This window comes from Puma concolor, chromosome A1 (genome assembly GCF_028749965.1).
Source record: "Puma concolor isolate L17-30 chromosome A1, mPumCon1.1.hap2, whole genome shotgun sequence".
NCBI classification, from domain to species: domain Eukaryota; kingdom Metazoa; phylum Chordata; class Mammalia; order Carnivora; family Felidae; genus Puma; species Puma concolor.
This window is the reverse complement of record NC_141667.1, coordinates 100,747,442-100,773,102: the sequence shown is the minus strand read 5'-3', so window position 1 is coordinate 100,773,102 and position 25,661 is coordinate 100,747,442. Positions and strand designations below refer to the sequence as shown.

Here is a 25,661-nt window from a genome sequence, read left to right as displayed (position 1 = left end):
GAGGTGAAACTTATCTTGACTTAAATAAGTCACCTGCATCTTTTTCTCCCTTAATAAAGGCTTTGCCAGATTCTCCTTTTCCTTTTTTTTTTTTTTTTAACTGCAGACTTTCTTTTAAATATAAGTATCTCACAAAGTAAACTTAAAGAAATCTGGGTGCCTTCTTTATGCCAAGACTGGACAAGCACCTTTATGTTATTTTGTTTAATACACATAATCATCCCATAGTTAGATCTTATCCCCCTTCATCTTTAATCAGGTAAGGAAGATCAAACTCAGAGCAATTCAGTAACCTACCCGAAGGTAACTTTGGTGGTAAGAAGAGCCAAATGTAAACCCTGGTGTGACTTCAGAGACCATGAATGGTATGTTAAGCATTTTGGAAATTAAGATATAATGCTAAATAGGCACCTGGGTGGCTCAGTTGGCTAAGCGTCTGACTTTGGCTCAGGTCATGATCTCGCAGTTTGTGAGTTCAAGCCCCATGTCAAGCTCTGTGCTGCCAGGTCGGAGCCTGGAGCCTGCTTTATCTGTCTCTCTCTCTCTCTCTCTCTCTCTCTGCCCCTCCCCAGCTTGTGCTCTGTCTCTCTCAAAAATAAAATAAACATTAAAAATAAAAAGATATAATGGTAAATAAAAATACTAAATAAAAACTGGTGTATGTGAAGCTTAAAAGACCTTCAGGAAAATGAGGAAAACAAGCCCCTTGCTGTTTTAAGCACGGAAATCTAGAAAATTTTGTATATTTCTTGCTTTATGGAAACTTCAAGGCTAAAATACAGACTATATTTATTATAGAGATTTAAGAGAAGGCATTAATACTAAGTCACAAATTTAAAGAGCTACTTTATAAATATTTAACAGGCATGTTCCTGCAAGTCTTACACAAAATAAAATGCATCACATATACATTTTTTCCTATGTCATGACATGTGATACAATAACACCGGATGGGAATCAGGAGACTTGTGTTACAGTTTTAATTCAGATTATTTTGTATTATGGGTTGAATTGTGTGCTTGAAATGTATGCTGAGGCCTGCATACCTTAGAAATTAACTTTACTTAGAAACAGGGTAGCAGAGATGTAATTAGTTAGGATGATGTCACACTGGAGTAGACTAGGCCCCTAATTCATTATGACTGGTGTCCTTATAAAAAGGGGAAATTTGGACATGAATAAGCCCACAGAGAGAACACTATGTGAACATAAAAGCAAACATGGGAGAATTGCATCTACAAGAAACAGAATGCCAGATAGCCAACAAACAAGCAAAAGCAACAGAAGGAACCCACCCTGATAACACCTTGATCCAACTTCTAGTCTCCAGAACTGTCAAACAATAAATCTGTTGTTTAAGCCACACAGTTTGTGGTACTCTGTTATGGTAACCCTAGCAAACAAATTACATTCTGTAATTATATAATTCTGAGCAAATTATTTTGACATTTTGGGGCCTACATTTCAATAGATATACTTTTTTATATTTTTCTTACAAAAACCTTTTACCAAACATTTTAAATATCTCCTATTACATTTGAATTATTTGAGTTACATGAGTTACACTCATTATCTAAAGATAGAAGATAGTATTTCCAAATGAACTGAATAGCTTATTATTATCTTATATTATTATCTTATTATTATCTTAATAATCTAAGATTCTAATTTCTTTTAGAAATTCAGACGTGAGTGTTCTTAGAATGAGAATTATCAACTAATATCTTATCCCGTGCTTATACTTGCATACACCCTCCTCTTTCCACCAGTTCAATGTAGCAAAATTACACAGTTGATAAAAGGCCAACTTCTTAATTTCTCACTAATCTGGAGTTCCTTGTATAATGAATGATTGTTTATGGCACTACTCATCTTTGGTGATATCTAATTTGCTGAACATTATTCTGTATCATAATTTCTTATTTTATAATTTTTGGGGAGTCTGGGTGGCTCAGTCAGTTAAGAGTCCAACTCTTGATGCTGGCTCAGGTTGCAATCTTGCTGTCATGAGATCGAGGCCCGTGCTGGGCTCTGTGTGGAGCATGGAGCCTGCTTGGGATTCTCTTTCTCCCTCTCTCTCTGCCCCTCCTCCACTGGTACATGCATATTCTCTTTCTCTCTCTCAAAATAAATAAATAAGTAAACATTAAAAAAAACTTTTTAGATCTAATTACTCTTTAACACTTAAAATTTTTTGTTTAGTTTTATAGTTTTCTTACATTTTGAACACTTCCTTCCCCTGCTTTTACATCTCTATTGGCTTCTTTAATTCTGCCAGAATCTTTCAACTTCTCCTCCAACCCTATATACCTAAGAACTATTTGGCTTTAATTTTTAAAAATCTAACCACAAACATTTTCACTATCTTTCAGTTTTCCTTCTGAAAATATTAAACCATAAAATTGGTGGATAAACTTACCTATAACCAACGTCTAAGAGTAATAGGAATTTCATTCATTGGGTAATTAAAGAAGTTCTACAAAGTTTCAGGTACACAAAGGCAAATACCTAAGGTGAGACCTGGGACTACAGACCCTAGGCAAACTAATTCTAAAGACATTACTATTTCTGTTATACCAAATATCTCTACCTACCTAATTCCCAAAATATCTTATCTCAGTAAATACAAACAAACCACTTCTTTTATCTTCATGAAAGGATCAGAATTGTTGGTTGACAAACTATTAGTATTATAATTTTAAACATGGTACAAAGAGAAGGAATACACAAATCAAGTGAACAGAAGAGAGTGTAGAAACAACTGCAAATACACATGGGAATTTATAGTGAAGGTGACATTTCAATCCAGTGGAGAAAAGGTGAATTATTCAATTAATGGCATTAGAATACATAGTCATTTGAAGAAAAATAAAAAAGCTAAATTCCCCTATCACTCTTTAGGCTTAAAATAACTCCCACAGGAATAAAACTCAAATATAAATTTTACATGAAAATATAATTACATATTATATTGTATATAGTCTCTGAAATAGGAAATACCTATCTAAACATAACTAAATGCAGAAGCCATAAAGGAAAGGTCAGTAAGAGTATGTAAAAAATTATAATTTCTGTAAGGCTATAGAAGACTATAAAACAAGGTAAGAATAAACAAATGACAAATTGGGGAAAATATTTGCAACAAACATGATAAATGGCCAATTATCATGTTATCAAGAGCTTCTATAAATCAATAAGGAAAAAAGAGAACAAGAGATGAATAAATGATTGGAAGAGGAAAAAGAAATATAAATGAGCTATAAACATACAAAGTACTCAATCTCATAAATAGAAAATGCAATTTAAAATATTAAGGTACTATTTTTATCTAGTAGATTGACAAATATTTTAACATTTGCCAAAACCTAACTTCCTCAATACTTCAGGGTATGGGGAAATAGAGACACTCATACATTATTGGTAAGAGTGAAAAGTGGTACTCTTTTGAAAGAGCCATTTGACAGTAACTATAAAGAAATTTTAAAATAAGTTTGTTCCTACAATAGTCATTCAGTAAAAAATCAGATATGTTCTACATGTCCAAAAAAAGGGAGGAGGCATATAAACAAGATATGGTACATCCATACAATTCAACAGAATGTAGTAAACACGTCCAAGTCATACTAAAAGAAAATAAGGTAAAGAACAATAGATTTAGTATGATACTATTTGTGTAAATAAAAATAAAGGACATAAACATACAAACACTTGTATGGGCATACAAATTATTGGAAGAAAACACCAGAAATTTAACTTTATTCCTTGAGTGCAGGACTAAGAGCAAAGAGAAACATTCACTTTTTCATGCCACAGATTACATCTTTTTATCAGGAGTGTTTTATTTAAAAACAGAACTTTAAAAATAAAGAACAGTTTAAATATTCCATAAACATTGTTTTTGATTGAAGAAATACAATTAACATATATTGAACACCTACCATGGCTAGTTTTGTAGCACAGACTGGATCTTAAGCAAATAAATTATAAATAAACTATTATAATTCTGAAATTCAACTTTATCTTTCTATAATCATTTACTCTACATATAGTTCATTTTTCATAAAGTGAAAAAAGTATTGCTTTTCTTCTTACCCACTGCTTTCAATCCCTTCACATTAATTTTTTCCAAGTAACAAATTCTCCCAGGAAATATTTTGTTCCTTGAAAGTATTTCACTCAATTCATTATCACAAAGCTAAAGAACATGATTAAAATAATTAAGAATGACTTAATTGTTAAACTAAAATAAGAGCGAATTTAACAATAAATTAGGTTCTATCAGAAAAGGTGGGCTCAGATAGTAAGTTCACCAATAAGTAGTATGTTACGGTTACAGCAAAGTCACGATTCAAGTCCAGATTTCTCCACATATGAATACTGTCTATTTTATAAGATGCCATGTGAGCAAATTCAACACTGCCATTTATTTTTTGTCTTCAGAGGTGAAGTGATATATATCATAGCCCATATTTAAGAAAAGCAAAGGATACCTATTTAACAGAGATAATTAGTATTACATTTTTGTTATTTAACTCAAGTACATGTTCTATTTGTAAACTTCATTGTCAGAAACTCATAGAATTCAGTTGTATTTTATAACTTCCTTGATATATGGAACAGTGAACCTGTGAACCCACAGTCAAGGAAAAGACTGAAAGTTGAAGGAGTTCAGGAATATAAATGCTTGTGTTTCTCCTTACCACTTGTTTCACGGTCTCTAAGACTACCACTCAGAATTTGCTGCCTCATTCATCTTTTTAACCTTCCCTACCACTATTTAGCTTAGTGAACACCACTAGATTCCTTCCTCATCTCTTTCAAATTGTTTCATTTTCCCACCCATTTCTTTGACCCTATACCACAATGAAGGATCTGGAGGCAAATATAGGTATAACAAAAACAACAACAAAACTCAAAAACAAAAACTACAAAGAACAGGTTTTTTTTTTTCTGAGATGCAATGTAATTATTTACTAAAATTTTTTTTCCTTCAATAAGCCACACACTATTACCATAGTTCATAACTCAAAACTATATTTAACTCTACAGAAACAAGCATAGTACTCTAGGAATACTACTATTTAGTAAACAATAAAGTTTCATTCCTCCCCATTTTCACATCAACCAACAGCTTATTTTCAAAGTGTAGTAGCTAATAAGCATCTGATAAGATACAAAAGAAGGAAGGATAGGAAGACTGGAGGAAGGACATTTCAAGATTGTAAAACACGTTTCTATCCACTGTTCTGTCCTCTAGCATATACAATAATCTATCTCAAGGGAAATAAAACCCCAAAATACAAAACTAGAAACAACTTCAAAATACACCATAATGTACAACATACAAGTCAAAATAAATACTGAGCTTTTATATGTTCAAAATATTTCTTTAAAATTGTCCCTAAAAATGGAGAGTAGTAGTTTCATTCTTTTTTTAAAAAAAATTTTTTTTTTCAACGTTTATTTATTTTTGGGACAGAGAGAGACAGAGCATGAACGGGGGAGGGGCAGAGAGAGAGGGAGACACAGAATCGGAAACAGGCTCCAGGCTCTGAGCCATCAGCCCAGAGCCTGACGCGGGGCTCGAACTCCCGGACCGCGAGATCGTGACCTGGCTGAAGTCGGACGCTTAACCGACTGCGCCACCCAGGCGCCCCAGTAGTAGTTTCATTCTTAATACTTACAAACAATTCCTCTATAGGTTTTTCCCACTCAACACTCAACTAAGTTTGTTTTCAAACTTTGAACATATATGAGGGGCAGAATGTACCAAAAAAACCCAGAAAAAAAACTGTAGGATTTCCCTTAAATGTGTAACATATACATACCTGAGTCAGATTTAGAAATCGACACATATTCAAAGTATACTTTTTATTTTTACAAGCAATATAAATTTTATCATAATGTGAATTCTCTTTGAAAGTATCAGTATAATCTATCATTAAGTTTTAACATACCCATTTCTGGATTTTAAGACAACAGTTCCCTTAACTGACCTCCATTTAACAGACCTGTTTTAGCCAACACTTTTTTTTTTACTTTTATTAAATAATGGCATACTGACTACACTCAACTTGTAAGCTATTTTTAATATATTTAGGCACTTCTGATCTCACAGGTTGAGTTATGTTTAACAAATCAGTTGGTTGTTCTCAAACCTGTTTATGCCAGTTTACTTGTGATCCTTGCATAACTTAATTAATATTAGGTAAGTCTATGGAATACAAGTGCAAAAAGAGGGTTGTTTCTATGTAAACTAAGTTGAATGCAAACTAAGTAGAATGACTCAATAAAGGTGAGTCATTCTTTAAAAAGGTATTGAATTAGACAAAGGTGAGACATCTGTAAAATATTAAGGAAAACATAAAAAAGTCAGAAGATCCTATACTTAGGTCTTTCAAAACTATCTTTAAGCATTTATCTCACTTTAGAGAAATCAAAACTGGAAATTGCAAATCATGCATTATGGATATATTTACAAGCACTCCTCTCAATTTCACATTTGAGGAGATGGTGTTAGCATTACATCAAAAAGCTGGCAAATGAATATAAATTTGCATATTTTAAGTTAAAATTTTAAAATGTTAAGATACATTTTTTTTTAGTTTTCTGCTTTACCTTTTTCAATAACCTACCATGTAATTGTCATTATCTCATCAGATATGAAGTCTTCAAATGTTTTTTTTTCTGCATCCCTTGTTTAAGGGCTTGCTGTAACAACTAGATATATAGTACCCGTCTTTATAAAGTAATAGTATCTAGTAATAAACACTGTAAAATAATTTTATGGAAAGAAGTATTAGACTTTGTGCTCCACAGAGGCAAAGATCTTTACTTGTTTTGTTCACAGATATATCCCTAGGACCTAAACAAGTTCCTAGTGTATAGCTGATGCTCAATAAATACTTGTTGAATGAAGAATAGGAACTTACTGTGATGACAGCCTTGCTAAGACAGATGGATCCTCTGCAGCCGTACTCTGTCTCATCTTCAGATTTGTAGTAACTCAGAGTATTATTTTTCAAAACTACCCAACGATCCTGCCACCCATGAATGTAGTTTGTCCACTAGAGGTAAGGGGATGGGGTGCGAGGGAAAAGAAAAACAAAATATAAAAGTCAGTATTTTAGAAATCCAAACTTTCTGAAACAAACAATCTAATTTAAAACCAAAATGTGAAAAGCTCTAACTTAATTATAAACAAAATGATTATGGGGCACCTGGGTGGCTCAGTCAGGTAAGTGTCAGACCTCAGCTCAGGTCATGATCTCCGATCCATGAGTTCAAGCCCCGTGTTGGGTTCTCTGCAGAGCCTGCTTGGGATTTGATTTTCAGTAATTTTTACAAAATTACAAATAAATATTGTATTCTCTTCCATTTAATATTTGAGGAATAAAACTGTTTCAGTTAAAAATTCTGCTCTTCATTTATGTGCTTCATCCTCCCCTCCTCAGCAACTTCATGAGACTTGGATTGTTTTGTCACTGCCATAATTAACATATTCAACAGAAAAGTCTGGTTATGTAGCCTCTCATTCTCTTACACCAAGTACTGCATGAAGCTTTGTAAATCAACAGAAGTATTAAGCTAATCATGGCCAAATTCTACTTTGGTTGTAAGTTACTAATATATGAACATATATGATATTTATGACCACATCAAAGTAAAAATACAAGATCATTAATCTTTAAAAGTCTGTATCAACTCTACTGTTTCCCCCACAGAACTCAATGCTACATATTTAAAAGTTCATTCATTTTCCAAGTTTCTCTGAATATCTACTTTTTAAATTCAAGAGTAATAATATATTGTGTATTAAAAAAACTAGTTTTCAAAAACATACTTGGATTATCAGTTTCTAGTACCTACAAATGGTTTCTGTGTTGCTAAAGTCTTGATGCACAGTACAGATCACAATCAATAATCTTGCAAAGGCGGAAATGTAACCTCTATGGGAATTCTTGATTTTGCATATTTTAATGCTCTGGGGGTTTTACGTATGTAAAGACAATTCCAAAAACTATCTAATTCCAAAACTATCTGCCAAAAACTAATTCAAAATGGATTGTTAAAAATATATTGCATTGGCTCAGGCTCTTTACCCATTGAGAAATCTTTACTTTTCTATTTCCTACTCAGTATGTTTGAGACATTGCAGCTCTTAAATCTTCTAAGGTTCATCTTTAGAACCCCTCCCTAAGAGCTTATCTATGTTGGCAATTTAATACATTCTCTCCTCTGAGCTCTCTAATCACCATTTCCTTATTTCTAATTCCCAGTGACTTACCATTAAATTACACAATGAGTTGAAATAATGATGGTTACATGTAAAATTGAATTCATCTCCTCTTATAAGGTACATTTTCCTCCTTATGTTTCTATTTCCTTGGCTATACTGGTATTTGTGCAACCTGATTCATATTCAAACCTGGCTCAGTGCTCCTGTACTATGTGGACAGAACAGAATATACAAAATCAGATAGATTCTATTAGTTGTGTGATGAGTTTTGACAAGTTATTTAACTTCTCTGTGCTTTAGTTCCTTTCCCTATTATTTGAATGGCTGAAAAAAATCATGAATGCCTCCACTACAGTTTTAACAGATGCTGCTCCTTGTCAATGTCTATAGCCTGTCATCAACTCCTATTCATCTTTCCTTCATATAAAACCCTTACATTTGGCTCTTCTTCTCTATTTTCAATTAATACAATGATTATCAGGTTACTAGGCTCTTAGAAAGGCTTAAGAACCTTACCTCTAATATCTTCTGCATTTTATTTCATAACTTACATAATTTTACTTATTAAGCACATAGGCTTACTTATCTCACATATTAATCTCAATGAACCTCTAGCTCCAAAACTTATGTGGACAACTCCCCATTGTCTGTAATACAAATTATTTAGACTGGCATACCTTAACGCTGCCTCATTCCACTTACTGCCCCTCAGAGGGCTGGTAACTGTGTGACTGTGGTCAAATTCCTTACTGTTTCTTTGTCAAACTTTACCTCTTAAAGTTGTCAAGATTAAACAAGAATATACTTAGAATACTGCCAGGCACAAAGTATTTTCTCAGTTGGAGACAGAGTTATGCAGAGCTAATGAAGCTTAAGCTTCAGTGCAGTTCACTAGAACAGACCTCTTCCAGAGTGACAGAATGGGCCCCAGCAATTGTGTACCATAATTTTATACTTTTTTTTATAGAGGACCCATTAAATTACATAAGCTTCAGGCCCCTTTACTCAGTAAATGTTAGCTCCTACTATCACAACTAGAAGGTAGAGTTTTGGTTTCTCATAACGTCTCCTCACTCTTCCCCAACTAACAAAGACAAAGCAATATGCTAGACACAGCAGAAGAATCAAAGATTTCTGTTCCCAAGAGTTCAGCAAGCACAATTTCAAGAGGAAAAAAAAAATCATTTACAGTAAGAGTCAGAACAAGTTACAAATAAAATAACTATGGGAACCCAAGGTAAGGAGATCTGAAATGGTTGGCAAAATAAAGAAAGGCTTCATGGTAAAAATAGTTTTTGAGATAAACTGTAAAGGTGGATAGAATTTCAGCCAACAGTTTGGTATGTGGGGAAATAGAAGATAAGGTAAACCTTGAAGGATTGAGAGAATTCATAATAAGTTAGATGAGATATATTTTATCCAGGCTTAGTTGCTCTCAATTCCCACTAAGGCATGAATCTTTTCTCATCAATGATCCACCCTGATATTGTTATAACCACCTAGAATTATTGTCTATCCAGTATTTTTGGAACCTATGTGCTTAAGAAGTGATTCTACAGAAAATATGCTTCATAGGTATTTCCATGTATTTTAAATTACCATATACAAAATAAAACTTTGGACTGGTATATATCTTTTCTTAAAATTTTTAAAAATATTTATTTATTTTTTTTAATTTTTTTTTCAACGTTTATTTATTTTTGGGACAGAGAGAGACAGAGCATGAACGGGGGAGGGGCAGAGAGAGAGGGAGACACAGAATCGGAAACAGGCTCCAGGCTCTGAGCCATCAGCCCAGAGCCCGACGCGGGGCTCGAACTCACGGACCGCGAGATCGTGACCTGGCTGAAGTCTGACGCTTAACCGACTGCGCCACCCAGGCGCCCCATTAAAATATTTATTTATTTTTGAGAGACACAGAGAGACAGAGCATGAGTGGGGGAAGAGCAGAGAGAGAGGGTGACACAGAATCTGAAGCAGGCTCCAGGCTCTGAGCTGTCAGCACAGAGCCTGACATGGGGCTTAAACCCACAGACTGTGAGATCATGACCTAAGCCCAAGTCAGACACTAAACCGACTGAGCCACTCAGGCACCCCAGGACCAGTATATTGCTTTAAAAAAAATTTTTTTTACATTTATTTATTTCTTTTTTAGAGACAGAGAGAGAGCACAAGTGGGGGAGGGGCAGAGAGAGAGAGAGAAAGACACAGAATTTGAAGAGGCTCCAGGCTCTGAGCTGTCAGCACAGAGCCGGACGTGGGGCTCGAACTCACAAACCATGAGATCATGACCTGAGCAGATGTCGGACGCTCAAATGACGGAGCCACCCAGGCGCCCCAGGACCGGTATATTTCTAATATAAGTTTATCCCCTCTGTCCATTCCAAATCCACTCAATTTTGGAAGGGAAGAAACAATACAAATTAGAGACTTACCTACATTATTCAATTGAAGGAAAAGAACAGTTGCTGAGTTCTATCTAACTCTTGTGTAAATTACCAAGTGAATACAAACGGAACAAAATATAGAAGTACTTTACATTTTAAAACATGTATTCAATATAAAATACTCCTGATTAAAAAGCTTCCAGAAATCATTTTATACAACCATATACTAAATTTCAGGGAAATTTCCTTCATAGCTGTTAACAAAAATACCAAAAACTATATTCCTGCTAATTCTACATATACAGCAATACCAAAGTTATTTACGTACCAGAGAAGTGATAAAAAAATACATTTGTCCATATTTAAGTATCAAAGAGATACTCTTCCATTTTTTGTCATAAGGTATGTGTACTATACTGCTCTGTATATAGTGAATACTCAGAGTACTGGGGACTCTTTTCACCAGTCACTACTCCCGCCCCCCCCAAATAGTGGTATCAAATAGGTCAAAAGTTCAGCCTGTTTTATAAAATACCACTACTAGAGCACTAATTTGGAAGTCTGCTTCTCATTTAATGGGAAAAGTGATGAATCTACCAGAATTGAGAAGCAAATTCCTTCTGAAATTCCACCTGAAAATGTGTATCTACTACACAATGTGTTCGAGAGATTCCTAAATTACGAGATACATTTAATCTAAAGAAACCCTAGGGAGGTTCACTTTAATGAAAGCCTTTCACTGAAATTCCAATGATCACATATCAACACACATCATGATTTTTCTATGTAAATAAAAGTTAACACTTGGCAAGTCTTAGTTCTGACAGACTCCTGTCTTACCTAAGGCCTTTCTCATCAGCCTTCTAAAGACAACAGAAAAACCTAGTATGAAACAAGTCCACAGAAATGTCCAAATGCTTAGCCAAAGTATGTATACTGGAAGCAGCATGGTTTCTTAATAGCCAGTAGGCTGCACATGATCTTGTATCTTATGACCAGCTTGCTGAGGGACTGGCCATTTCTAAAACTTTAACAGGAAGAGAGAAGGAAGTAATAAAGGCAATATGCATCTTATTAGGCAAAACTTTGAACGAATAAACAAGCAAACACCCATATATTACCAAAAGAAAAAAATCAAACATCTCAAAAAGGGCCTGATCGAATTTAATTAACTGGCCTTACAGTCCTACAACTATATGCTTTGCTAAAATTTTGAAAGACGGTATTTAAAATGTTCAGGAAAGGTAAGATGTGTTTTCCTTACTCTGGCCCTTTGACTGCAATAATATTTTATTATTAGCAGTGTTCTTCCTGGACTAAATAAAGGTTGGCCTCTATTCTGACTTGTTCCAAGTTACTTGGACTAGTTCTTGTACCTATCACGTGCCGAGTCGACAGCTCTTTTCTGAACTGGGGAATAGAATGAGGGGAAAAGTACAAAAGTCACCTTCCCTGAGATCTCTCACTGTATCTAACTTGGCATAGTTTACCGCCTCAGTTTTCCGCACCATATCCAGTTGCTCCGGCAACTGTCTACACAGCCGCGTTCAGCGAATCCTCCAACCCTGCTCTCCATCTCCGAACTAACCTCGTTTGCGAGGTCCGATCTGCACTGCTCCCAAACCCAGGCATTCGAACACTGCTGTTGCCCAACCCGGGCTCCTATGGCCAGGACAGATGCCGCTCTGAGTCCCAAGTCACGATACGCATGCCGCTCCCAAACTGAATTCGGGGCTGGGACGCGTTTTCTCCGGTCTTTGGCCACCGCCGCCGAGCCCCAGGGCAGGAGAGCAGGACAGTCCCCTTCTCCCTCCCACCCCCACCCTCACCCCGGCCCGGGCACTCCTGCAGCAGTACTCAGCCCCGCACCCAGGCACATTCCGCAGCCCCCGCCCCGGGACAGTCCACCACTCCCGCCCAACCCCACCCCATCCCCTCAGCGGCTTGCCTCACAGCAGGTGAAGTCTGAGCAGGAGGCCCTCGGACGCGCGGGCTGCTCACCTTGCTGAGGACTCCGCAGCGCTCCACAGGCGGCCCGGACTCCGTCTCTGGATCCTCCTCCGAGCCCGACGAGTTCCAGCTCTGGTTATCCGACATGGAGGCGCGACAGCCGAGCGGGAGACCGGCCCCCGCTCCCTGAGCTGCGCCGGAGGAGGCGCCCAGTAGCCGGGGTGAAGGGTCGGGAGATGGCGAAGGGAAGAGTGCCCGCTCCGGCGCCGGGGGGAGCTGGAGGAAGCACGAAGTCCGGCCGCTGAGCCGCCGCCGCCGCGCCTGACACCGAGCGGACCGGGGAAGGAGGACAAGCGGCGAAGGAAGCCTGCCCTTCCAGCCGTCAGCAGCCGCCGTCGCCGTGACCCCTGCGCTGCGCCCGGCGCCACCACCCGAACTCAGCCCCCTCAATGCCAATCTCGTAGAAGGAAAAGGAAAGAAGGGGAAAGAAAATCCAGTTGCAGAGACACGGGTCCACTCACACCTCCGCTACCGCCGCCATCTTCCTGCCTGGCCCACTATTTACCCTCCCCTCCCCTTTCCCCTCCCCTTCGTCCTCCCATTCTCCCCCTGCTCCCCGCCCCGTCCCCCTCCCAACGTCTGACGAACCACGCCGAGGGCTGGAGGTCCCCTCCCGCACCCTACCTCCGGTTCTCCCGGGTGACGCCGGGTAGAAAGGTGGGAGGAGCGGAGAAAGGAGAAGGGGTGGGGTCTCCGTTCTGTTGCATTCTGGGAAAGACGCTGCTCCTTGGGCCGTTCAGTCGCCTGGGAGTTGTAGTCACGATCCTGAGGTAACGGGTGAGTGTTCCGCGCCAGCAAGGCTCGTATCCTTAGGGACCGGTGGAGTGGTGGGAGGGCTTCGTTTGACAGTTGTGTGACCCACCTCCTCGGCCACGATTCTGTCTCTGCCTAGAGTGTTTATGACGAGCCTGCTGAGCTTGCGGGCCCGGACGTGAGATAACTCTCCGCTGAGGATGCCGGGCCTGCCTTCCATGGCGGTTTCCTGGAAGCCGGGGAGTATCGAGCCGCTTTCCTGGGTGGGGATATACGGGGCTCTTCTGCTTCAACCACGGGCCAGGGGTTTGCGACCTTTCTAGTGAGAAAGAGGTTTCATTCTGCCAACCCCACCCCCCTGCAAATTTTGACGGTCTTTCATCTCGCTCTTGAGAAGTTAAACTTAGCGCTTGACGTTTCCCGCCTTTGAAGGAAGAATTTTCAGTCACTTCTAACGTGAGCAAGTACTTCGCATTATTAGATTTACAGAGTGTCCTTTTTGTGGAAAGTAAGTTGAAGATATCAAAGAATAAATGACGTTTGTGGAATTTTAAAAGTAAAATGAGAATGTGAAATGATAGCCTGGAGTTTAAGTTTTAAATAAGTATCTTCCTGAGAGCTAGGTTAACCATCTCTACGGACCTATCTCTGTCTGAGACGTAGGGAAGGTTGTTGAGTAGAAACTTTACGAGAAAAACCAAAATGCAGTAGTCTTATTGAATAATAAGAGATTAGACAAAATAGGACTAGAATTGAAGGGGTGCCTGGGTGGCTCAGTCTGTTGAGTGTCCGCCTCCTGCTTTTGGCTCAGGTACTGATTGATCCCAGGCTTATGGGATCCAGCCACCCACCCCTCCTCCCCGGTTGGGCTGGTACTGAGGGTGGAGCCTACTCAAGATTCATTCTCTCCCTCTCTCTCTCCCTCTCTCCCTCTCCCCCCCCCCCCGCCCCTTTCCTCTGTTCACGCGTTCTCTCTCTAAAATTTAAAAAAAAAAATTTTTTTTTCCTAAGGCTAGAATTAGGAAGACCAAAAGAAGATATAATAGATCTTGGTCTATTTTTACATAAATTATAAGGATAATTTTTATTGTGAGATCTTTAATTTTGTAGCTTCAGTTCTTTACGTCTTGTCAATTTCCTAATGATTGCCAACAACAAAATTCGTTACTAAACCTTAAGAGTACCTGCGCACTGCAGGGACTGAGGATGGGAGTGAAATTTTGAGTCTAGGGGAAAAGGCACAGTGGCCAGAAATAACTCTGGTAGAATAGAGGCCAACTAACTGGGATCTTTGGGAAAAACCAGAATGATAGGAATTGTCTGAGAAGGACCTGTGGTATCTTTTCATTTGCCTGATGCTTATAGATGCTGAGTCTGTTGTAAATAGGTTACAGATTGTTTTTCCATTGTAAAATCAAGTAATCATTATTAACAGCCATTCAGATGAATAAAACCTTGAGATAACGCTTTAGAAAATACTTTGACAACCTGTTAATTAACACAAAATCCCAAGGTTGTCATTCAAAAGAGAAAAAAATCCATGTAGCATATTTTCCTCTTTATTGAATTACTAAATTATGTCTTTAGAATTTTGAATACTGTAGCAATTAAGTTTTGTTTTCTCTTTTGATTACCTAATACATATGGTTAGATGTAATATTTGATTCTTTAAAGCTCTAGGTTTTATTTTCATTTTGTTTATTTTTATTTTAGAGAGAGGGAGGGCGAGCTAGGGGGGAAGTGGGGAAGAGAGAGAAAGAGAGAGAGAGAGAGAGAGAGAGAGAGAGAGGGAGGGAGGGAATCCCAAGCAGGCTCCACACTCAGTGCTCAGCCGGACCCCACAGCCTTGGGATCATGACCTGAGCTGAAATTAAGAATCGGTTGCTCTACCAACTGAGACACCCAGAGGCCCCTTAAGCTCTGAGTTTTAAAAGGACATTAGTCTTAAGGGAATGATTGTGAATTTGAGAAATCTACTTCATAATGCAACTTAGAATCATGAGAGCATAGAATATGTTTATATTGAAACTGAACTTTTTATCATATTTTGGCATTTCTAAGTTTTGTGTGGTTGCAACCATAATCACTTACATCTCTGAGGTTCCCACTTTATTCAGTAGGAAATTGTTTCACTGTAGTAGTCTGTTTGTAACTATAGGAGTGGGAGAACGGGCATTCTGAGAAATAAATCATTTAACATGTATGAAAGTCCCATTGTTGAACACCAAACATATTATTTCTATTCAAGGGCATAGCACATGATAAATGTTTAAATGGATGTATTAGACTGAATATATTATTTTGTTCCACTAGAAGGTGAGTTCTGTGGGGACAGGAATTAAAATTTTTTTTCATCCATTTTTTTCATAACTATTTTCTATCTTTAGTCCCTAGAATAGTGCTCAGCATATATAAGGCATTCATTCGATATAATTCAGGTATTATATCCCATCTTCCAGTTAATAATTTAATTTAACAAACATACAATGTGCAGGATACTATGACTGGGTGATTTTAAGATAGTAAAAAGTTAAAAAAGAGGGGCATGGGGGCTTTTCCTTTAAGGAGATTATAATAGAAAACAAGGTAAGAAAGGTACACATGTAACTTTAATAGCTGAATACTATTTAAGAGAAGGTAAATGACAGACTGGCAATGACAAACTCTCTTCTTTAATCCTGTTTTCTAATCCTGCATCTCTGTAGGCCACTTACCCCAGGTCTTTTTAGTTAAAACAATAGCTATTTGGAATTTTAAAGAAAAAAGGATTGTCCTTATTTGCTGATCTCCTTATACGAAGTTATCATGTAAGTTATGTAATGAATCTTGTCACATTTAAAATAATATAGTGGCACCTGGGTGGCTCTGTGGGTTAAGCTGTTAAGCCTCTGGCCTCTTGGTTGCCGCTCACGTCATGAACACACAGTTGGTGAGATCGAACCCCACTTTGGACTCTGCTGACAGCTCAGAGCCTGTGTGGGATTCATTCTCTCTCTCTCTCCCTCTCTCTCTCTCTCTCTCTCTCCCCCACCCCCCGCCTCTGTCTCGCTCGCACTCTCTCAAAATAAACTTTTTAAAAATAAATAAATAAAATAATATAAATTGATAGATCTTTTATGACTTGTTACTGTGTTTGTGACATTCAGCATGTCCCCTAAATGCAAGTTTAGAAATAAAAGCTACTCTTCAAGTCTCTTTGCCTTTCCAATTTAACCAGAACTGGTTGTTCCTTTAAATGCATTTTTTTTTCATGTTTTGAATACTAATTGATCATATTAGCTTCTCAATGTTCCTGTCAGGACTGTTCAAGAACCATGTAGTTTGTGCCACTATGGTGATTCATGCTAGTTCAGGGTGAGCAAGCAGACAGTTCCTGAGTGTGAATCCTAGCTGGCCATCCTTAATAATCATGATTTTGGATGCATGTTTATACTAACTTAATAAACGGGGCGCCTGGGTGGCGCAGTCGGTTAAGCGTCCGACTTCAGCCAGGTCACGATCTCGCGGTCCGTGAGTTCGAGCCCCGCGTCAGGCTCTGGGCTGATGGCTCGGAGCCTGGAGCCTGTTTCCGATTCTGTGTCTCCCTCTCTCTCTGCCCCTCCCCCGTTCATGCTCTGTCTCTCTCTGTCCCCAAAATAAATAAACGTTGAAAAAAAAAAATTTAAATGCAATAAATGACATTAGTTTAACTAGTTGCTGTTTATTACTATATATATTCCCAACTATTATGCTGTTAAATACATTTGTAAATGGATATTTGCATGTTTATCAAAATGGATATTCATTTTTATGGTAGTAAATGCGTCTGTCCTTTTTTTTTATATAAAAAAATTTTTTTTAACGTTTATTTATTTTTGAAACAGAGAGAGACAGAGCATGAACGGGGGAGGGTCAGAGAGAGAGGGAGACACAGAATCTGAAACAAGCTCCAGGCTCTGAGCTGCCAGCACAGAGCCCGACGCGGGGCTCGAACTCACAGACCGTGAGATCATGACCTGAGTCAAAGTCGGACACTTAACCGACTGAGCCACCCAGGTGCCCCCCCCCCTTTTTTTTTTGAGAGAGCAAGTGGGGGAGAGGCCGGGGGTGGTGGGGGGAAGAAAATCCCAAGCAGGCTCCATGCTGACAGCACAGAGACCAATGCAGGGCTTGAACCCATGAACATGAAATCGTGACCTGAGCCAAAATCAAGAGTCCGATACTTAACCCACTGAGCCACCCAGGCGCCTCTCTATGTCCATTTCTGAACAAGTAAACACTAGTTTCAGAAATGTAAAGGGCTACAAGAAATTTGCATGTTTTCATCTTTTGTGATATTGTACAGAATTATTGTAAAATATCCTTGCAGGTGTATTCACAAAAGTGGATATACTAAGTGTGTAAAGTGAATATAGGAATACTGAAGTGGTTGCTCCCCTTTGTATCTTAATCTTTTCTGTTGGTGCAAAAAAAGATTGTATTTTACCTATCTATAATCAACATCTGGCGTGCATATCTTCCAAGTTAACAGTTTTCCAGTTAGACCCAGATCATAACAGGTACATTTGTATCTAGTGTAAGCAACCCAAGTATACTAGTCTATGAATGAACTTTAAAGGACTGTCAATTTTCTAAAAGAAAAAGGTAAGTAATTCAGCCAGCAAAATTGAGTTTATTCAAGAATAGCAGAGAAATTGTAGTTTGTGAAAAACCATGGGGAACCATAGGCAACTTCAGAGAACAGAGAAGAGCTTCCATTTATAAAGGAAAGGAGGAAGTTGGGAGGGGTTATTTTCTACAAAAGTTCATTGGGGGAAATGAGAGTTTGAAGTGGTGGTGGCTTCTCATTGGATGCAGGGGAAGGCAGCTTACTGTTGACAGCAAAAGGCCATCTTCTGTCTTCCTGCTGGACTATGCAAGCTATGATGAGTGATGAGTTTGTGAGAGTCCTCTCTCCATGACTTCCCAACTCCAATTTTACTTTAGGTTTCCTTAATGTATTTTCACATTTCCCCCATTTGATAAAGAATTTTCTTTAAAAGCATTGCTGATCAAGAGTTGGGCCATTTCTTCCTTATTAGAGTCATTTTTGTCCATCACTGCCAGGAAGGACCTTTTCTGGGTGTCATGTCTGCAGATTGGAAACCTTTGAGGCCACTTTTGAGTGACTAGAGGTAAGAGGGAGAACTCTCAGACATTTCCCATTTAAAGTCTGTATCTTATTAGGTTGTATCTGTTGGAGATCATCTTGAAATGCTGAACCAGCATCACTCTTTGGAGTATACCATTTCTACAAAGGTTTGGTAGGCTACAGTATATAATCTAAAAATGATTTTACAAAATAAATAAGAATAATGACCCTAGTTTGTATATTAGTTCTAAACCAGGAGCCCAGACCTGAAGATAGCCAGCTAAAGAGATCAAAGGGCCATAGATGGTCAGGTGGAATTTGTTGTAGTCAGTATGCTTGTTCTGTAATTTTATGAACTTGAGGATCTCCAGAGGAATTTAGGTGCAACCTGTGGTGTTTGCTATTTCATAAACATCTTGTTTGGCAAGTAAGTAATCAAGGTCTATGCAATTATCCAAAACTATTTTAGCCAACAAGTGATCGTTGTTGGACTGCTACTGCCTTACTGGTGGAATCAGCAAGTTTTCCCAGTTACAGAGAGAGATTCTTAATCATTTATTCACTGGCATGAACAGCCACCAATGGGATAAGTGCCCTTATGATGGAGGCAAATCCAGAATAATGTATACCTCCTGGGAGTTCCCATGTAAGGCAACAATGAAGGTTTGATGGGGAAGACCAGTAGGAGGACCAATGGAAGGCTTCATTTTTATTGTGGATGTCTGTGGGCTAGTTAGTAAGCCTCCAATCTGCCAACTATGTATTTTGGCCCGTTGAGTGGTCCACTTGCCACAGACAGATAAAACCAGGTGGTGCACATAAGACTTTTGCTAGGGTTTGATTATTAATTAATGCCATTAGCTGGGATTATTCACTTGGACCTTTGAACCAAGGGTCAGTGGTGGTTGGGGAACAATTAGGGAGAAACTGTCCTTTTCGGTGAACTTTATTCTTTTTTTTGTTTTTTAATGTTTATTTCAGAGAGAGAGAGCAGGGGAGGGGCAGAGAGAGAGGGAGACACAGAAGCCAAAGCAGGCTTCAGGCTCTGAGCTGTCAGCCCAGAGCCCGACATGAGGATCGAACTCACGAACTGTGAGATCATGACCTGGGCCGAAGTCAGGTGCTTAACTGACTGAACCACCCAGATGCCCCTATGGACTTTATTCTTGAAGGGTGTGCAGAGGGGGGTTGTTTTGTTATAGTGAGCCGACCTGTAGTAGTAGAAAGAACAGGGAACCATGTGATTAGTTGCATCGAGAGCTAGGATAGCAGACAGCTCAAAGCAAAGCACAGGAAAACCTGGTTGTAGAAGTTTGACCCTGTAATATCTAGAGGGGTGTGGGTATAGTTAGTGGTCACACTGGAGATGAAGGAAAAGTTTGCTCTGAGGAAGACTGAAGGGTTGCAAGTTTCATGGACAGGTCCAACAGTCAGAAAGGTTTCCCCTTTTTTTGAGGGATTGGGAAATACGAATGAGGGCATCATCTCATTAGGATAGATAAAGGAGAAAATGAAATGAGAAAAAGCAGAAAGGAGAGAATATACAGGCCCGATCCTGTCATCTTGGGGAAGCTGTCTGCTTCAGTATCCTGTGTTTCATTTCCTAGAAATCTTTAAATTTTTTTTTAAGTTTATTTTGAGAAACAGAGCGAGCAGGGGAGAGGGGCAAAGGAACAGAGAGACAGAATCTCAAGCAGGCTCTGTGCTGTCAGCATGGAGCCCCACGTAGGGCTCCATCCCCAAACCCTAGGTATTTGACCTGAGGTGGAAGCCAGAGTTGGACGCTCAACCAACTGAACTGCCCAGCTGCCCCATATTTCCTGGAAATCTTTAATTTGAGGTCAGCAGTGGATGGCAATTCCGGTCAGCGTTTGGGCTATCTTTAGATGAGACTTATAAATTCAGGAGTCAGTTCCTTGTAGTTAAGTGGTACATGGATTGGTTCATAACACTTGATAAGGACCTTTTCAGTGTGGTTGAAGAGAGTCTTTTTGGAGATGTCTATTCCAAGAAATGAAATCCTCAGGTTGCGTTGTGTGGTGTTTGAAGTTTTCATCTCCCGAGAATGTGATGTGAAAAGACTGTTCAACTAGAGCATGATTATTTTTGAGGGATGTAATTAGGCCTTTGCAACGTTAAGTATAGCTCCTTTTGTTAGGTGCAGGTCAAAAGAGATGGAAGCTAGGGGTATAAAGCATCCAGTAATTATCTCAAAGGGTGAGAGCTTATGAGTTCCAAAGGGAGTGGATCTGAGCGTTAGAAGGACCATCAGTGCTACTTTTGGCCACGGTAGTTAGTTGGAGGGTTTCCACAAATTTTGCCGGTTGAGTTTTGATGATGCAGTTGGTTGGTGTGACTGGTTCTGAACAATGAGGATGATAGCAGTGAAAATGCTGTAGAACTGGCCAAACAGCATAGACTTGCTGTAATATTTGACCAGCATAATGGGTTTCCCAGTCACTGTGGAGCTCAGGTAGGGTTCCCCAAATAGGGATGATTTTTTCCCAATAGGATATTAGCTACTGAAGAAGTAGTAGCTTGTCTACATGGAAAGGCTTCAAACCAGTGGGAAAACCTGCAAATCATTACCAAGATATATTTGTGTTCATGAGATGGGTGGGTAGCTGAGTACAGCCCGTTTAGAAGACCTCAGATAGTCCTTTAGATAATTTAAAGTGCCCAGGAGCAGTGTGGACAGAATGCTTGGGTGATTTTTTGAAGAGGGCATCTTGCTATTGATGGACAAGGGGGAAATCTTCCTGGTGGACTATGCAAGCTTCCACAAGTGGTATGTGGGTGTTAGTCTTCCCTTCATGGCTTCATGAATCCCAAGTTTGAATTATGCTTCCTTAACACATTTTCACAAGATCTATCAGATTTTTTGAATAGTAGAACAAATTTTTGCACTTGGTGAAAGAAGACCAAAAATTGACCATAAAATCTAGTTGAATAAAAAACTTGTAATTAATCTGACCAGATTATGTGCACTCTTTCCATATGAAGGGTCTTCACAGCCAGCCAGCTGCAGAATTTCTCTCTTCTTGCTGCATATGCTGATACTATTTTTTTCTCCTTATTTCTCCCCTTCCCTTGCATTACCATTGTTTATATGTGTTGTGTTTTACTACTGTCTGTTAATATTTTCCCTCTTGTATTACTTCTCTACCATAGCAGTCATTGGCAGCAGTGATGGGAAAAGCAGAGGAAGGAATAGGTGAGAAAGAGTGAGAAGCTAGGAGAAAAAATCTGTAATGGAACCTTCCATCCTCTTTTAATTGACTCTTAGGAAAAAGGAAAGGAAGCTTATGTTATACCTACTCTTAATTTTTACTTCACTCTTGTTTCCTGCCCCAGTATCCCAAGAGCCCCTAATCCTCTCACATTTTTTCCGGCCTTGTGATTGCTCTTTGTATCCTGGTCTCAAATAAGAGGCTTGATGTTTTCTTCCTACATCTTAATCTCATATTTTTGTTTTCCTCCAAGGGGAATAATTATGATTCTAAATGATTAGTAGCAGTAAGTTAAGTTATCCCTGATACAGAGCACAGGCACTGTCAATGCTTACTTTTCTTGCTTAACCCACACTCTGTTTGGGTCAAAAGACTTTAATTAACGTCAATTATTATTATTATATTATACGTATACAGCTAGGTCTTATTCTGTTACTCTGATCCCTAAGGTGACTTTGTAAATATGTCTTGGACTCCCTTGTATATTGATTTTCAACTCAAGGACAACTGTATAGGGTGGGGGTGTACTCAACTGATAACCTTAATGCATTGCATGCACTTACTTAGGAATATGTCATATCCCATAGAAAGTTCTAATACTTGGCAATAAGACAGGGATTTCAGAAACAGAATTTCAAAGGGCATGTAGGGCTACCCTTTTATCTCATTTCCTGTTGTACAGAGGAGAGCCAAGCCAGGCATGTTCCAAGCAGAAATATTCATTCTTACTGTTGAATAAAATTGAAATTGTATTCCTTTATCTTTTATTTTACATCTGTTTGGTTTTGTGGGATAAAAACTTGTCAGGGGTATTTGGTATTTCATGGGTTTCACTATAACAGTAAAAAATCCTTTTAAAAGTACACAGTATGCATCTATTATGGATGAACAGTGCTATTAATATCCACTCTCTCCATGTACACATTTTGTTTTTTACCCTCAAGCTTTTGAGTCTCTAACTTTTAACATCTTTTCCTGTTACATTGAGAAATTCTTTTGTTAAAGTCAGACTATTTAAGCAGTATGGTATTTTTAAATATTTGTAGGATCCTCATGATAGTTATTTTGTAAATGTGTTTTGCTTCCTGTTTTTCTCCCCATCCCTTTCATTGTTTCACTTTTACTGTAATTTCAGATCCTCTTCTCCTTAGTCAAGTAAGCTGAAAAATACTGTTATATAACTATACATGTTGTTGTGGTGGTACAGTTTATGAACATACAGCTTATCTTCATCCTCATTTAAGGTATTAAGACCTGCTCTATGATGATCCTGATTGGGATGCTTTAAAAATAAGAGATATATACCACATATTCCATGGATTCATTGTTTTCTAGCATTTTACTGTCTAAGAATACAGGCAATACTTAAGTGTATAAAGATATTGATTTGGTTTTAATAGTGACCATATTATTAAAGAGCAAGTAAAGATTTAAATTGCTTATCACATAATGTTCACTAAATATTTAAAGATGAATGAAGTTTAGGTGGTTGGTGATTAAAGGGAAGCTGTAGGAACCACAATTAACAAGGCTGAGAAGAAAAGTAACTAACAGGTTAAAATTAATGAGAGACTAAAGAACCAAATTCCATCATAGCTTTTTGTAAGGAACAAGTATCATTTGTTAAGAACCTACTCAATGTTAGACGTTGTTTTACATCTATTACATCTAGTATTCACAAAAATCTTGCAAAGTACACATTCTTATTTTACATGTAAAGAAATTAATGTTCATAGAAGTTAAATAAGTTGACCAAAGTCAAGGTAATTAATAGTCTAGCTCAGACTTTGAAACTCAGAGACTTATAATATACTTTCAATATATATAAAATTGATTTTAGACTAAAAAAAACCCAAAAACAAAGACAACTATTATCCTGAAATGATTAAACATTTGAGTATCTATTAGAGCCCAATTACATCCTAGTTTGTTGCATAGTTTTTCTTTAGTTTGAAATTTTTCTTTTGAAGAAAATTCATCCACACACATTTTTAAGCTGCAGTGGTGTATTATGTAGGCAGTTTTCAATTTTTTTTCTATCATGACTAAAGAGGTATGCTAGCAAGTCTGTTTTAAGTTTTTTTTTTTTTTAATGTTTGTTTATTTTTGAGAGAGAGAGCCAGGGAGCGACAGAGAGAGGAGGTGGACAGGCTCTATGTTGTCAGCGAAGAGCCGGATGCAGGGCTCAATCCTGTGAACCGTGAGATTGACCTGAATCAAAGTCTGAATCTCAGCTGACTGAGCCACACAGGTGCCCCAGCAGGTCTGTGTCTTAATTATCCATAAATAATTTAAGTGATCTAATTTACAATCATCCTTTTGTCTAATGTTGATAAAGGAATTATATATTGCTTTAACTCTTAGTATATCAGGAAAAATAGTCATGGGTGTCATCATATTTTTTTATATTTTTGAGTAACTTTGAGAAGTAACAAGCAAGGGATAGTGGACAGTAACTTTATTAGGAATTGTAATAAATATTGAGACCTAGTAAACAAATTTTTATTCCATATTTTCCTGAAATGAGTAATGAATGTCCTTTGAAAGCAAGTAGCTGCTCATCAATGTCTATATACAATCCTGGGAACTATGCATCCTATAAATAAAGATTCCAGATATTATATGCATCTTTAAATTGATTCTAGCTTATCATTATGTTTGGTTCTTTATCGTGGGCTTATGATATCAAAATGTAGTAACATTTGAAACTTTTTCAATAACTGTTGAAAACTTTGACATCTCATAATCTTTTTAGAGGGAAGTCATCCATATTCTTTCCTCCATAATTATAAAATATTTTCATTTTTATATTTATAAACACTACTTAGAAGTACAAATCAAATAAGATTTTCATTTCTATATTTATTTCCTTCATCTATTTCCTTCCTGACTTTGCATACACATCTAGCTTAATCATTTGTTGACTTACAAACTGTGTTAAATAACTTTTAGTGCACAAATGCCTAAAGGTTGAAAGAACACTGCCATAGTCCTATTAGCAAGTTGGGATATTCCAAATTCTTGTTGCATAATACTGTGTGATGAAGACCTTCCCGTTGGATGACTAAATGGATAGGAATGCCATATTTGCTTTTCTTAAAAATTCATTGCTGTGGCACCTGGGTGGCTCACTTGGTTAAGTGTCCAACTTCTGCTCAGGTCATGATCTCTCAGTTACATGGGTTCGAGCCCTGCATCAGGCTCTGTGCTGATAGCTCAGAGCCTGGAGCCTGCTTCAGATTCTGTGTCTCCCTCTCTCTCTGCCCCTCCCATGCTCACACTATGTGTCTGTCGCTCTCAAAAATAAACAATACTTTTTTTTTTTTCAAACTGGTGCAGCTGCTCTGGAAAACGGTGTGAAGATTCCTCAAAAAATTAAAAATAAAACTACCCTACCACACAGCAATAGCACTATTAGGAATTTATCCAAGGGATACAGGAGTGCTGATTCATAGGGGCACATGTACCCCAATGTTTATAGCATCACTTTCAAAAATAGCCAAATTATGGAAAGAGCCTAAATGTCCATCAACTGATGAATGAATAAAGAAGATGTGGTTTATATGGAATACTATTTGGCAATGAGAAATAATGAAATCATGCCATTTATAGCAACATGGATGAAACTGGAAGGTATTATGCTGAGTGAAATGTCAGTCAGAGAAGGACAAATACCATGGTTTCACTCATATGCGGATCTTGAGAAACTTAACAGAAGACCATGGGAGAAGGGAGGGGGAAAAATAGTTACAAACAGAGAGAGAGGGAGGCAAACCATAAGAGACTCTTAAATACAGAGAACAAACTGAGGGTGGATCAGAGGGGGTGGAGGAGGGGGAAAATGGATGATGGGCATTGAGAAGGGCACTTGTTGGGATGAGCACTGGGTGTTGCATGTAAGCGATGAACCACGGGAATCACCCCAAAAAACG

At 38.2% G+C, this 25,661-nt stretch overlaps 2 protein-coding genes across 8 annotated transcripts in view; one reads left to right on the top strand and one right to left on the bottom strand.

The window, feature by feature from the left end:
- CERT1 (ceramide transporter 1) overlaps positions 1–13,504 on the bottom strand; it is a 105,614-nt gene extending 92,110 nt beyond the window's left edge. The window contains exons 1-3 of one of the 3 annotated variants that reach the window (XM_086698644.1): positions 13,261–13,504; positions 12,628–13,033; positions 6,933–7,067 (exon numbers count right to left, since the gene is read on the bottom strand). In XM_086698644.1, the coding sequence (XP_086554770.1) occupies positions 6,933–7,067; positions 12,628–13,033; positions 13,261–13,343 (624 nt within the window). In that variant the 5' untranslated portion in view covers positions 13,344–13,504. Of the gene's footprint in view, positions 1–6,932; positions 7,068–12,627; positions 13,105–13,260 lie in introns of those variants that run through there. The other 2 variants (XM_086698637.1, XM_086698629.1) reach the window with 2 other exon arrangements.
- Positions 13,278–25,661, top strand: part of POLK (DNA polymerase kappa) — a 75,569-nt gene continuing 63,185 nt past the window's right edge. For 4 of the 5 annotated variants that reach the window (XM_086698606.1, XM_086698617.1, XM_086698596.1 and 1 more), the window contains exon 1: positions 13,278–13,413. The gene's annotated coding sequence lies outside the window, so the exon portion shown is untranslated. Of the gene's footprint in view, positions 13,414–17,517; positions 18,543–25,661 lie in introns of those variants that run through there. The other variant, XM_086698589.1, reaches the window with a different exon arrangement.